This window comes from Spizellomyces punctatus (assembly GCF_000182565.1).
Source record: "Spizellomyces punctatus DAOM BR117 chromosome Unknown supercont1.2, whole genome shotgun sequence".
In the NCBI taxonomy this organism is placed as follows: Eukaryota; Fungi; Chytridiomycota; class Chytridiomycetes; order Spizellomycetales; family Spizellomycetaceae; genus Spizellomyces; species Spizellomyces punctatus.
Genome location: NW_015971538.1, coordinates 1,324,407 through 1,339,247, shown reverse-complemented (window position 1 = coordinate 1,339,247; position 14,841 = coordinate 1,324,407). Strand labels below are relative to the sequence as shown.

General features: G+C 47.0%; 2 protein-coding genes and 1 non-coding gene across 3 annotated transcripts; all 3 read right to left on the bottom strand.

Annotated features, from left to right (window-relative positions):
* Positions 1 to 213: 213 nt before the first annotated feature.
* SPPG_01389 (mRNA-binding ribosome synthesis protein NOP7) lies at positions 214 to 992 on the bottom strand (the record flags this gene model as incomplete). The annotated part of the gene is made up of 2 exons (XM_016749709.1): positions 214 to 823; positions 892 to 992. The coding sequence occupies 2 exons, from the start codon at positions 990 to 992 to the stop codon at positions 214 to 216; spliced, it is 711 nt and encodes a 236-aa protein (XP_016611978.1).
* An 8,816-nt stretch (positions 993 to 9,808) lies between these two features.
* SPPG_10024 lies at positions 9,809 to 9,900 on the bottom strand. The gene has a single exon. It is a non-coding gene; the product is annotated as a tRNA-Ile (tRNA).
* A 486-nt stretch (positions 9,901 to 10,386) lies between these two features.
* SPPG_01388 (uncharacterized protein) lies at positions 10,387 to 13,323 on the bottom strand (the record flags this gene model as incomplete). Its single annotated transcript, XM_016749708.1, has 1 exon — positions 10,387 to 13,323. One exon carries the CDS (start codon positions 13,321 to 13,323, stop codon positions 10,387 to 10,389), a length of 2,937 nt encoding a protein of 978 aa, XP_016611977.1.
* Between the last annotated feature and the right edge of the window lie 1,518 nt (positions 13,324 to 14,841).

Sequence of the window (14,841 nt, the reverse complement as noted above, 5' to 3'; positions counted from 1 at the left end):
CACCGTTGAGCCTCATTCCCTTCCTTCTTTGCAATTGCAGTCACAATATCGTTTCCGTCCGTGGATTCCAGAATATACGCGGCCAATCCAGCTGCTCCTGCGTCTTGCTCCTCATCGATCTTTGGAGGATACACCAAATTCAAGTCACTGTATAGCTTGAAATTGACAAAGCCGAGCAGTGTCTCGTAAAGCTCCAAAAAGGTGGACATAACTCTAAAGTCGACGTCGGTGGGAACCTATTGATATATCATGTTCAGCGCGCGCTTTCAATGACACAATCAGACACGGTAGTCTTACGTGTTGTGAGAACTGATAGGGTACAATCCAAGTTATTTGCTGCCCTTTGATTTCAGCCTGGTAGTAGATTCCTTTGATGGACAAAAACACCTTTCTCAAGCTCCTCGACACCATAACGTAGTGCTGGAATTCCGCGCTCAGTCTCTGACACTGACGCACATGTTCACTTTTTATCTTATCGGTAGCCGGTAGGGTAGCAAACAGAAAGACCATTGATAGGGCATCATCCAAATCCCTCAGGGCATCGACGAACGTTGGGTATCGTTCTCGGATGATATGGTCAAGTGTATACTCTGGTTTACTTTCCTCCAGATTCTTTGCTTGCGACCATTCACGCTTTGCGATGGCCTTGCTGAGTTTTCGAGCAAAGATTTTTTGCTCACGGAGGGTGTGGAGAACAGGTTCGTGGAGGAGGAATTGAATGTCTTTGCGGTAGTAGTATGTTTTGGGAGCGGTGGAACCCTTTCCCACCTTCTTCTTGTTCTTGGGTTCCCGAGGGTAGATTCCTTTCAAAATACATAACCGTCTAAACTCAAAAATGTGTGAGCTCAGGGCTCAACAACAGCGAGCGGCATAAGCAGATGAGCAACACACCTGAAATGGGCCAAACTAATCTGCAGCTTTTTGACAGCTTGAGTTCGGGTGATAAAGTTTGTCACCGCTCCCTTCTCTCCCTTCTTTTGCTTCTTGCCCATGTTGAGGGATCAGTCGCAATGTATGTGTAGTTGGAAACCCAGACTTGCTAGTTTTTGGTGAAAAAGAATTCATATGCTTACGCAGCATCACGTGATGTTTACCGCGCCTCGTCGAGATCCCACCTACTGCAAAGAACCGTTCGTATGCAACTCTGAACACTAACAGGGTTCAAAGCTATTTCGATATATGAGTGTTTTGCTTATTATATGGACATGTGCACATTTGGATAGTTCGGAAAATGGAATTGTTGATTTGATAATTGCTAGGCCTAACGATCGGGCTCAGTGTAATAGACCACAGGATCTGCAAAAATGTTCGATCAACTGGCATGTCTGCTATTGTTGTGCCCGTTGAACGAGTCTGTTACATTGATACAGCAGCAGAAAATTACACCTGCACCTGGACATGTATCCATTACCGGTTATCTAACCCAACTGATGCCTCTAGCGGACTAAGGGCTGTGGTGGCCTGCATCTGGGCTTTTGTTGCTCCCGTCGTGCAACCTGTATCGTCTTGCTCCCAATCTTTGCCCTCCCCTTTCTTTTTAATTTGATGATATTTTCGGAGAATATTGCGGAAGAGAGTGATACTGGTGAGAAATATAGAAGGTTCCCTACAGTAAGCGCTTCGGAAAAGGACCATTTTGCTACAAGTGTCGTCACCCATTATGATTCCCACCCATTATGATTCGATACTATTGGGACGGATATGATTGATCGATAGCCAAATACAAGTGCGCTACCGTTATTAAGGAACTTTAACCGTATCTCTCTCTAGGCAAGTGAGGAAGCAAATGGCACACTTTTGTGCGGCCCTGCCACATAAAGTAGCCTAGTGATTAAGCAAATGTGGCCTAGTGATTTTTCTCGGGTGAAACGCTAAGGTCGTGAGGGGAATGGGATGCGGTAGTGGGAAGCTTGCAGGGAGACCAGTGTAAGTAACCGCCAAAGTATCCATTCTGCGGTAAGGTTCAGCCGGTGCAATATGTATGAAATATTCGGTACCTGTCTTCACCGAGTAGCTGGCCATGTCAGCCATAGCGCATGACCTCTTTAATTATGGGCAAATCCCCATCTACCAGTGCGTGCGAGGGCGAGGCAGTCCCTGTTAGTGTCCAGATGCATGCCCAACGGTTCTTAACAGTAGGTGGGACGCGTCTTGGATATTCTTTTGTGTTTTTACTCTGTAATGTCCAGAGTTGCATACGAACGGTTCTCTACATCCTGTGACTGTCTAGATATTCTTTGTGTTTATTCTGTAGTGCTTACGTATCCTGCTAGTGTACACAATTGCATATGAGCGGTTCTTAGTTGATATTCTTTGTGATTTGTCGGTTTATCCTGTAGTGTCCAGTTATTCTGTTTGTCTAGAGTTGCATGCGAACGGTTCTTAGCAGTAGGTGGGACGACTCTTGGATATTCTTTGTGTCTTATTCGGTCGTATCCCGTTCTTTGTGTTCTATTCCGCCTAGAGTACTCCTTTGCCTTTCACTTTTTTGCCGACCTTTCAAATCCCAGCAGGTTAGGGATCTTTTGCATGATTATAAACATTGCGGAATGTTGCGCTGGATAATCATCCTGTCAGGAAACCGCATTGGTATTCTTCAACGCGATTCCACCGGAAGTGCCTTCGACGCTGGATTGAACAGTAGTATTCATTTTCCAGCGTTCGCTAGTTTGCCGCTTCATCAACTCGATTTGATCCAAGCTGGGATTCAGAGGTTTTATTGAAGCTTGATCATCCTAAGGATATCATGGAGGACTACCTTGTAAAACGGTTAAGCGTCGTCTGCTGCTTCGGTATTGTATAATGATTGCTCACACCTATCTATCGTGTTTTGCAAATGTACAAGTAGATCCCCTAATGCTGGAGATTGAAGGAACAGGATTACGGAAACAAGGGAGGTTCAGATATGTTTACGCGCCACGCTTAGGACAAGGAATGAACTTTGAATGATGTGCATCCCTCTGAAACCAACCGATGGCATCCCAATGGGCATGCGAGTAATGCCAGCACACATTAGAAATTCGAGCGTGTTTGAGAGGATATACTCAAATCGTGCTTCTTAGAATATAGGATTCGCGGTACTTCTTACTGATGAAGTATTATCCGCTCGCTTGGCAGTGTTAGACGCTGCCACCAGAGGCTGGGCTTTGAGGCTGGGGACTGTACGCTATTAAAAGGGAACCCAGTCGTAATTGGATGTCCCAGAATGGATATATCCCAAGTTACCGGTGCGAGTCAACTATGCCGGTCGCCGTTCTCTGTGGATCTCCAACAGAAACGCCCGGAAGACCTTGTAAGAACGTTGCCGATTTGTATAACTTGTAGAATCACATCTGAATGGACTGTGTTGGGCTTTTAGTGCAGCGTAAGAGTATCGGTAGCTTGTTGAGATTGCAGATAATAGATTCCGCAAGGTCAGCCCAAGGCGACAGTCAAATTGGGTCACAGATTGTCTCAACTCGTTAACGTTACGCTTTCATGTAAATATGACCATGGTGTGGAGTATCCTTTCCTGATCTCCGCCTTTTAGACTGTCCACGTCCCACTCTTTCAGCAGCACGATGCAAGTCTATTGTATTCGGCGTCGGTGGATGCATAGTCTCATTTGTAAAACGATTTAAAGACAATTAGATACATCTGGATTAGAATAGTGTAATAAATTCTCTGCTACCAGCCTTGCAAAGATCCGCACAAATTGATGCTACATGCAGCTGCTTGTAGTCCCTATTTTTCTTAGAGTAGGTATCATCGTAGTTATTGTGCTAGAGCGTTGCGACAAATTGAGGTCGCATGTATTACCAAGAATGACTGCACTGTACGCGACCCTATTTTCTGTAGCAATGGATGTTTAGGTTTGTAGTGGTGCTCCTTTGGATTGTTTCACCTGCCTACCCATTCAAGTCAGTGTCCCATACGACTGTCTGTCCCGATCTCAAGTTTGAGTCAATTTGAATTCAAAGTAGTCGGTATATTGGTGCCGCAATGCGTGAGCGTTCTATCTTGGTCTCTACTGAGAAGCTAGCCCAAGAAATGATCGCACCTCCATCAATGTTTTACAGGGTGGTCAATCTTTAATCTTTCGCAATTTGACTTTTTCATGTCGTCTTCCCTTTGTATTAGACGCATGTCCTGTCATCGTCATCTCTGATACGCCAAATCGATTTCGTTACAAAAATAATGGGACCCTTCAAGTAGTTTTCTATGCAAGACAGAAAAGTACACAGAGAGCATTCTAACGAGTCCTATCTGACTTTTCCCAAGATGACTTGCGGCAAAAATGTTTCCACAAACGGGAATGCATGAAAAAGCGGGTAGAGCTTTTGCAAGGAATTCATTCTTTCACTCGCTCACGCACATGAGTTCTTTTACCTTTTCTCTTTAACTCAAGGCTGTTGATTTGGCAAATTCCACAGAGCTCCCATCAAAAATGAACCCAAAGGTCGTGCTGAAGAGCAAGGCGGACAGTCTAAAACCGACGTTTAAATCCGTGAGATATTCGTAGAACCAGGATTGAGAACAACTCTGTAGGATGATAACGTTGAGTGATCTTCCGCGTTCCGATAAAGCTCTCATCCACACAACCTGCCTGCTGCAGCGATGCACAACCGTCCCCCTAATTAATCAGTGCCTCTCAACCAACAGCTAACTTCCCGACAAGTTTAAAATACCCTCAGGCCAGTTCGGTTCTAGAATTGAAGTCCAAGACCTCTAAAGCAGATTTCCGAGACGCTTTTGGGTTGATTCGGATGCATATAATTGGACTTTGCTTTTAAATCATTTTTCTAAGGTTTACTGATGGTTTACAGTCGTCGCTTATGAGTTTCCAGGTGGTCTAGCGGCCAGTGGCCAAAGGGTAAACTGTCGTCGTCAAGTAAAGCGGAACAGAGAGTCGAGTAAAGCGGAACGAACAGAGAAGCTCGGAAAGGGCGAGGTCAATCAACGACCAAAGAATGCGAGTGAGCACCGAGATTTTTGCATAAATCATACGGTAGACGAATTAGGGAGAGATCCTCCCAAGATAACTATATTGACTGGAATCTAGCGGCAGTATGTCTATGTGATTGATCACCTTAAAACAAGCAACAGTTCCTATCTCTCGAATGCTTCTCAGTCTTGGGCGCACCAAGTAAGGATTCCTATTAGTGAACCATACTAGATTTCATCTTATCCTTGCAGGAACAATAGACACCTTAATGATGGTGGTTTCAAACGGACTCTCGCTCAAAGTTCCGAGACAGTGGACACGAAACAGGAAGAGTCTTCGTGTCTACTGAGTGGCTCTACCGCTTGTGTGGAACACAACGATGTGTGTGGGGTCTGTGAAGACAGCATATCATGTATGGAGCCAGAAAGCTTGATGGCATTAGATGATGAAAAAGGCCAGGATGTGTCTTGTTTTATAAACGCCTTTATGGGCTAGAAGGACGAGGGAGCGGGTGGGGCCTTACATAATGTGGCGCATGGCTCCGCGATCATCAAGCCGCACATTGGGCAAGATCAGCTTCAGAATCAAGACCTCTTTCGAATCAGCTTCACAATCATGTTTAATAGCCAAAGCCACATGAATAATTGGAGCTTCCAACGTTGCGCAACTAAGGCAGTTCAACAATTTAACTGCACCTAACGGGAATTTGCATACGAGGCAATGCTGCGGGTAACTTTACCTGTAGCCGTTATGCAACCTTTTATTATTATCGGCGTGGTTACCACGTTCCTCATGACCTACATGTTTGAAAGGCGCTGGTAGACACAAATTTACGTCGTGTGCCTGAGCCAATATTCGTTTTACATTATTGTCGGCTCAGATGACAAAAGTTCCTTAGGGCGTAAAATGGTATGGACGTGGCATTGCGGTGTTTGAGCAATACCGCAGTAACCCCTCTCCCCCTATCGCCCGGCTACCAGAATAACAAAGTTTCCCTCTAGTTTTCTTATTCCTGCTGGACAACAAATCCAAGTGATGCAGTTGAACACCACACCGGGCAACAAGAAGATCCCAGCTCTAGAACTTTATCCTGCATTGCTGATAGTTTGGAGGTTGTGGCCTGCCATCGGATTATTTGTCTACACAATGAGTTTCCAACAGCATTTACTGATCCAATGATCAGGGAGTGATAAGAAACCTGTTCGTTGCATTGATGTACGATATCCCCCATCCATACTTTAACAAGAGTGTTTCTATGCAGCTCGTGGCACCAAAGATCTGTTGTTTTCGGTCAGCCATACTTTAAAGAAAGGGTCATATGCAACTCGTGACACTCAAAGACATACTCGTTGCATCGATGCACGAGATCCCCCAGTCATACTTTAAAGAAAGGCTCATATGCAACTCGTCCTTGCCAGGAAGCCGAAAAGTACACTATTTTATCCTCGTTACAAAACAGTGCAAATCTTCCGCCATGGCGCAAAAGAATCATTAGTAAGGAACTGTTCGCATGCAACTCTGGACGCTGGCAGTTCCAAAAGCATGAATCATCCGCCATTCGCGTTCATGCAACTCTTGCAAACCATACAAATTAACCGCCATACTCGTTCATAAAGAACCGTTCGTATGCAGTTCCCTACAAAGCAAAACAATTTTCCGCCATAAACGACTGTTGGGTTGAGTGCACCTTCTCAGTACGTTTTCAGCACACTTGAGGTGGATAACTCTGTTGGAAGCTCTGCCGTTATGCTGTCCCAGTCGTAGAGAACGTCTCTGGGGACCTTTCGTCGAGAGAGTAGCGCATAAGACAGCTAACTAGAATGTGATATGACAAGCCTGTAGCCGCAAACCAGGATTTTTCAGATCAGTTCCAGTTACCTTGATTAGTTAAGAACTCGCCGGGTTATTCAAGTTTCCGTCCTACGACATGTTTGAAATCAGCTAATTCCAACCGAGAATGATTCATAAGCAGCTCTGAACATTAGCAGTTGCGAAACCATACCTATCTCCGGCCATAGTCGTTCGTAGAGAACCGTTTGTCTGTAGATCTGAGCATTAGCGGTTACAAAACGAGCCCCCCTCTGTTCATACACAATTCCCTAGGCATATAGCGTATATTGCATCACTGCTCCCTACGACTGCACCTGCAGAGGCCGAGAAGCGAGGCAGGATAACATGACTGTCAAAGAACATCTTGACACGAATTAAAAGTACGAGGAATTTGAATTTGCAGGTAGATTTTTTGTTTTTCTTCATTTTGGTTGTGGGATGGCCGTGGACATGAAAGAGAAGGCTATGAAATAGAATTTAAGACTTGTGGTGATGGGTCTGGTATGCAGCAGCGGGTGTGCCATGCGTACCTACGTTGGCGTCAAGACGGAGACATTTGCACAAAACGATGTACCTCTGCTTCATGCACTCACCACCCACAAGCCTAGCCTCATTTATACTATATGTTTTTGATGCCGTGAGCACTGGCGCTGTAGTTAGGGCCCCTTCTTGCGGCATCCATAACCTCATTTCTGGTGTCGATCCAGAGGATTTTTGAGTTTTGCGACGACGCGGCGGAGGGAGACCTTGGTTCGGAAGCTTTCGTGCGAGTTTCATCCGATGCAAAAGGGGTAGATGATCAAGTCATCTGGGTAAGAGGGACAAAAAAAGCAAACGCCAAAGAAAATGGAAATCCTCTAGACCGAAATAAAGGATATCTGGACGCTAGCAGGTGAACACAAAGAGGGCATGCATCACTCGTAGAGATCGTTTCATATGCAACTCTGGACAAATGCCAAAGGATATCTGGACAAGTCGTGGCTTCTTGATTCAACTGTCCCTCTCAGTACTTTAGCAAACGCCAATCAGTAATACTCTGCCTTAACAGGAAAAATAAAGCGCCCAAGCGAATAGGGAATGCTCCAAAGGATATCTCCTACATACGCATGCTCTAGACAGGACAATGGATATCTAGACACCGGACACTAACGCCAAAGGGTATGCTCTAGACGGGACAATGGACATCTGGACACTGAACACCAACTAGCGTAGAGACCACGCTTATGAAGCTTTGGACCCTAGCAGCAGGATATCTCGACACACATTACATAAATAGTAAATAGTAGTTTGGTCCTTGTGGTGTTGCAGTAGAAGATCTCAGCTACAGAAAGTTGTATGATTGCAGTGCGCCATTGAGTGGCGGGTCTTTATGGCCGAAATCTTCAGCTTCCTGGGTGCTTTCACAAGAACGTACAGCTTGTATCGACGCAACCTAGGCTCTGCCGGCCCCGCTCACCAGACCTTGTTATTCATCTACCCAACCAGCAATTGCCTCGCTGTTCCCCACCTTTATTGCCCGGATTTCCACCAGCACCTCGTCCACACTGACCTCTCCAACGACAAACCTGCGGGGCTCATACCCAACACGTAAATTCCCTCGCTTCGGGGGCGTTCATCGGACAAATGATTCGAATTGAACCATCCCTGAGGGCCGCACAACTAAGACGTAAATGATCTCCCTCGTTTCGTGGACGTTCACCGAAGAAATGGTACCTGCACCGGGGGGATATGAAATGGGCGGCATATAAAGTGCTGAGCTTGTCCAGTGATGACGTCTATACGAGTTAGAGAGAACCGTTTGTATGTAACACTGGACGCAGAGAACTGTTTCTATGCAACTGTGGAAGTAGAGAACCGTTTGCATGCAACTCTAGACAAAGAGAATACCTGGACACTACAGGATAAAACGATAAATCACAAAGAATATCTACGATGCGTCCACCTATTACTAAGAACCGTCGTATGCAACTTTGGACGCTAACAGGAGAAAAAGTGAACGGAATAAAACGCAAAGAAGGGGGAATAACACAGAAAATATAGCTAGATACGTCCACCAGGATAAAGCAGACAGAGACGCGTTCATCTACTGCAAAGAACCGTTCGTATGCAACTCTCCCGCTACAATCACAAAGAATATCCAAGACGAGTGCTCATCTACTGCAAAGAACCGTTCATATGCAACTCTGGACACTGAAAGGAAAAAAAGTGAACGAAATAAAATGCAAAGAATAGCTAGCTAAGTCCACCGGGACACTACAGAATAAAACACGGGGACGTCTCCCTCTACTGCTAAGAACCGTTCGTATGCAACTTTGGACGCTCCCTATGCGTCGCTGATCCAGGTCTGCCCACGCGTTCAATTATTTGCAATCAGGACCCCCAGACCCACGCGTTCACAGCCAGTATAACTCGCGACATTTAGATGGGCGCTATATGAAATACTCGCCACTTTTGTAGGAATGATTGAAATTCAACCATGACCGGTGAGTTCATCGACTTGAGCTGTATTTTTACGGTCTGGATAACTCTTACATATTTGGCTACTAGTGTCGAGAGAATAATTGGTCGTGGCGCCCAAAGATCACACCGGGTGCCTGGCTGCAAAAAAAGATTCGCAGTGAAATAACTACAGATAGACTAAACAACAGTAACAGCAGATGAACAGTAGTTTGGATACTTTGTTGGTCTTTGGACCGTAATATATTGACAGCTATATGTTGAATCCCCCCCCCCCCGTTTCTAGTCTACTGGGCCGGTCTCTTTTATCTTTCTACGTTGGGGCTGTCTTTTCATGTCTTTTAGTCGCTTTCGCTGAGCAGACAAGAGCCAATTTACCTGCAATAATTGCAGTATGCACCTCGTATCGAGACCAGAGAGAATAGAAAGACAGAAATGCAACTCGTGTCAAGAAATGCAACTCGTGTCGTGACCAGAGAGAACATGGAAAAAAAACATAATCACGAAAGACACTCATTCCCTGGGCGGGGTTCGAACCCGCGATCTTTGCATGGCATAATTATAAGAAAAAAAAACATTATACACGAAAAACACAGATTCCCTGGGCGGGGTTCGAACCCGCGATCTTTGCATGGCATAAGGAGTACGTCCTTATAAGTACAAAGCCTTAACCACTAGGCCACCAGGGATCCACGTTATGAACATTCCGTACGTTAATCATGAGTTTTGAACGTAACAATATTCGGGATGTTTAATCCAAGTTTACAAACAACTCCTACACATTTTTGCGCTAGTGGCCTAGTGGGTGAGGGTGGACGTAAAATCCAAGGCGAGCGCTAAGAATAATATAAAGGTATGATATATTTAATATAGTTGGTTCAGGCAGAAAAATTCTTTATTATGAACTTTAATACAAGTGCAAGACAAATTGGAAGCGACTGCACCCCATTCGTTGGCAGATGATCTTGTACTGCACTAGGTAAAGCTTGTACGCAGTGCTAGAACCCAGGCTTCGGCCCGCCGATAGTGAAAATCTTGTAGCGTTTCCACTTGTGATTCTTGTCATAGGCCTGTTTGGTGCTCTCCACTGCGTCCCTGACGAAACGAATGTTGGCATAGATGTGCCTCGCACCGCGCGTAGCAAACTCGTTCAACCATGTAGCCCAAAGTTCATGTTACGGGTGATCGTGGTGATTGGCAAGAAAGTCTGCAAAACGCATTTGCAGAGAATCATTGGCCAAAGTAGGAAAGTCGCCCGGATCCGCTGCGTTGAATGTGCCCCCCGTAGGATAGTCCTGCTCTAACCATTTGTAGAGGAGCCAAAGTGCATCGTTCTGAGCCAAGGGAAGGTTGAATTCCGCAACTTTTTCTGGTTTGGTTCTGCTGCGAAAGGCATCACGTCCTTTGGTGGGCAGAGTGGTCGACGGTCCAGCGGTGGGCAGAGTGGTCGACGGTCCAGCGGTGGGCAGAGTAGTCGACGGTCCAGCGGGTGTCGGTGCCAGGTGTCCAAGCAGGGTACGCTCATGGGTCCACAGTCTGGTCAGGTTGTCCCCATCCTCCAACAATGAAAAGACAGTCTTTTTCACAATGACAGTTTCCTTGCCACGAGAAATGGTCATTAGGCGGCCATTCTGATCCTTGATCGAGATTCCTTCATCCACAAAGTGAATGAAGCGCTTGTCATTGGGAAGGACCGTCGCCAAAGTTTGCGCTACACGAAGCTTGATGCGGAGTCGGCTACCGTCAGGATCTTGCCAAAATAAGGACACACGACCGTGTCCGTCAATCTTGATCAGAGTGCCCTCCAAGCTTGTGTGGTAGGTTATACGTCCCAGTCTCCTTTCGCGCTGCTTTTCACTTGAAAAGTGGTTCGCAGGCTGCCCGGCAACCATTTGCGCAACCTTGGCTTCGATGGCCCGCTGTAATAGTTGAGGATCTTGCATCCAAGAATCATCATCACCGGCACCTTCGGGTGCAAAAGGCCTCAGGACGTTCCGCATCGCTGGTACACCGCGCACTCTTGAAGCAAGGACCAGGGAGGACATGTAGAACGATGTCCCTTGTTTGCGACTGGCAGCCCATTGCTTCCACTGTTGCTCGGATCCAGGACCGGGGGGAATATGCATCATGAGGTCGGGATACTGCACTTTCCACAGATAGTTGACCTGTTCCATGCGAGACTCGCTTTGCGCATCTCCCTCTGCGAAAAAGCCTCGTACAACACGATCCTTGGCGGCCTGTTGGGCACGGAGAGCTTGCAATTCCCCGTAAAACACTGGGTGTCGGGTAGGAAGACGCGAGATCCGTCCTCGTTCGTTTTCGACATAGGAACGCAAGTCTTCTTTCGCGACATCGAGCTCTTGGTACACCTTGACCAGTCGAGGGTCGACAGTGGCACTGTCTGGATCCACAGTGGCAAAGATTCTCGTCACCATCTCATCACGATTGTCATGGCCAGCGCTGGCAACGTCCAAGGCCTTGGTTGCAATGAATATGGTGATCATCCATGCAATGTCTAGGACTCGACGAAGCTCCCAAGGTTGAGAACCATACTTGTCGTATCCCGGATGGTAATGGGGGATGATGATGGTGGAAAAGCCGGACGGAGGTGCGCTTGCTTGTTCATCAGTGAGCCAGTCGCGAGTCGCATAGTGTTGAATCCGCGGGCATCCCACTGCCGTCAAAAAGTCTGCGAGTGTCGTAAGGCCATACGGGCGGTAAAAGTTGGCCATCGCACAGGACGTCACTTTGAACGAAAAGGTGACGCACAAAAGGGGCCGAGTGACTCGCAAGTAGGATCCCAGCTGATCCAACGCAGCATCAACGGGTTCCAAGGAGAGCCAAGGGAATAGATCGACGAACGGAAAGGGCTGTACAGTGAGCTGTGTCGCATCCCACGATCGTAAGTTTTGCTCGGATGCTTGAAGGCGAGCAAGAAAGTCCCTCGTAAGATAGCCTGCCCGTGACGAACCAGAGAGAAAGGAGGAACCGCTCAAATAGTCTTCCCGGGTAACATCCTTTCCAATCAATGCCATAATGGTATGCCCATTGACCGTACGAGGCGTAGCTTGTGAGCGAATCGTGGAGAGCAAGGCATCTGTCATGGCATGCTGGGAGGTGCAGGTCTCGACTGGGTAGGCTTCGGTGATGCCAGTGATTTCGGTGATCCAGTCTCGCAGACCGGCTTTGATGGATTCGGTGCATGCGGCGGATGCACGTTGAAAGCGGTACCAAAACTGTGTCTTGAGCGTCTCAAACAATGTATGGTCTGTAATGTCTGGGACGTAGGATGCGTAGAATCCGCCAGGTTGCTGATTGAGTAGCGATTCACGTCCAAAGAAGGCAATCAGAATCCGTTCGCGATCATCCCGAATCTGGTCCGAAACAAAGACATCCAGTGTAGCACGCGGAAACTCAAACGTGCGTCCGGAAGCGTACGTGTCAGGGAACTGGCGCTCGAGAATGGTCGTGAAATGGCAAAGAAGGCCGCTGTCACGTTGCCTCATGTCCGCTAACATTCGCTTGTAAGGAACTGTAGGATACCGGCATTTGCCAACGTAGCGAATGTAGCACATGTTGTCAGAGCGCTGATCGGCAGGCAACAGCAAAAATGGGCTTAACCAAAAGTAGACCTCCTCGGGATCGATTTCGTCATCTTGCCACCTTTCAATCAGTTGATAAAGATCTTCAACTGTCATGGCCCAGCTCCTGATGTAGTACAGTTCCTGACCATTCTTCTCGGCATCCTCTTCTGCACGGATGATGTCGTCGACCGTAGACTCGCGAAGACCCAAGACATCCATCATGCTTGCATCGCTGACTTCCATATGATTGCGAAGTAGAGCCAACATGCCGTCGACGGTATGAGGGGACTCGTGCATGCCGTCCGTTAAAAAGTTGATTGATGAACGGGAAATGTTGCGCATGTTGGTGTTATCGGCCCGAAGGCGTTCTCCGATCGTGGCCCAGATGGTGTTGGTAGCCGAGATGGGATTAACGTCTTCAGCATGCGGAAACTCTTGCTGAGAAAAGCTTTGGTCTTGTGCGACGACATAAGCGTGGCGATCGGCGTGTTGAAGCGACCAGGACTTTGTGAGAACTTTGTGGACCATTTCAACGGAGACCGCAGAGTAGAGAGAGAGAAGGAGAGTAGAGAGATAAGGAGAGTGTAGAGAGAGAGAGAGAGAGAGAGATAACAAGGCAAAGAATACAGACACAGAACACGACAGGACAGGGAAAGACAATTCTGGGGCTCTTATTTATGCAAAATCGGGTGATTCCAAGACAATTGCCCCATGCGGAAGACCGAGCGGCATGCACCCTACATTGTACATGACGAACGTGATAATCATTCCAAGACAATTCGCTCATGGGGGAAGACCCCAGCGGCATGCAGTCACATTGTGGATGACGAACGTGGTAATCATTCCAAGAAAATTGCCCCATGCGGAAGACCTGAGCGGCATGCACCCTACATTGTACTGACGAATGTGGCAATCATTGCAAAATAGTTGCCGTTGCAAAAGACCTTAACGGCATGCACTCTGCATTGTACATGACGAACGTGATAATCACTCCAAAACACTTGCCGTTGCAAAAGCCCTGAACGGCAGGCATTGCACGTTGCACATCTCGAGCATGTTAATCATTCTTTCACAACTTGTGAAAGCCCTGGATGACATGCGATGCGCAATGGGGCTTTCAAAAACGTCATGAGAGAACCATTCTACATGGTGCATCGAAAAATGAACGTAATAATCGCAAAACACTGGTACCTTGCGGACGATATGCCAGGGCGCGTGGCGAACAGACTTTGTGGTGGAGGCATTAGATAATGTGGCTTTGCTAAGATCGTAGCCTCGATCATTAGGCACGTGACGAAAGGTGAATGGTTTGAACTAGTGTATTGTGGTTGCAATCATTCAACTATGAGAGTAGGGCCTATCTTGACTTTTATGCTCGCCTCACCCACTAGGCCACTAGAGCGTTTGAACACTGCGTCGCCTCACCCACTAGGCCTCTAGAGCCTTTTCTCCACTAGGCCACTAGAGCATTTGAACACTGCGTCCGCCTCACCCACTAGGCCTCTAGAGCCTTTTCTCCACTAGGCCACTAGAGCATTTGAACACTGCGTCCGCCTCACCCACTAGGCTACTGGCAAACAGTGTGTAGTATATTATAGTTGTTTGTCACCTACGGCTTTCAGATTTGGTACCAATGAACGCTCATCCTTGTATCTTATGTCCAAATGCATTATGGGTTCATTACGGATCGAGTAAGAGTTGCATCGATATATCCACCGTTCACGCATTGCACCAGTATGAAGTGGTCTATTAAAGTTGCAATCCATTGAACGCTATGTCTGCCTCACCCACTAGGCCGCTGCAATGTTCCTGCTATGCTTGAACCCTTGAATAGGTTGATAAGAGTAGTACACCTGCACTTGGTATTGCTGCTCAACAGTCATGTCATTTAATGATCGAGACTAACTTGACAAGCAACATTATCTAATGTTCGCACACGCAAGCGCTAACTGAACCCTAAAACCCTAACCCTAACCCGAACACTAAAACCCGAACGCGATCTCGAACGCTAACTCGAACGCTAACCTGAACCCTAGAACCCGATCA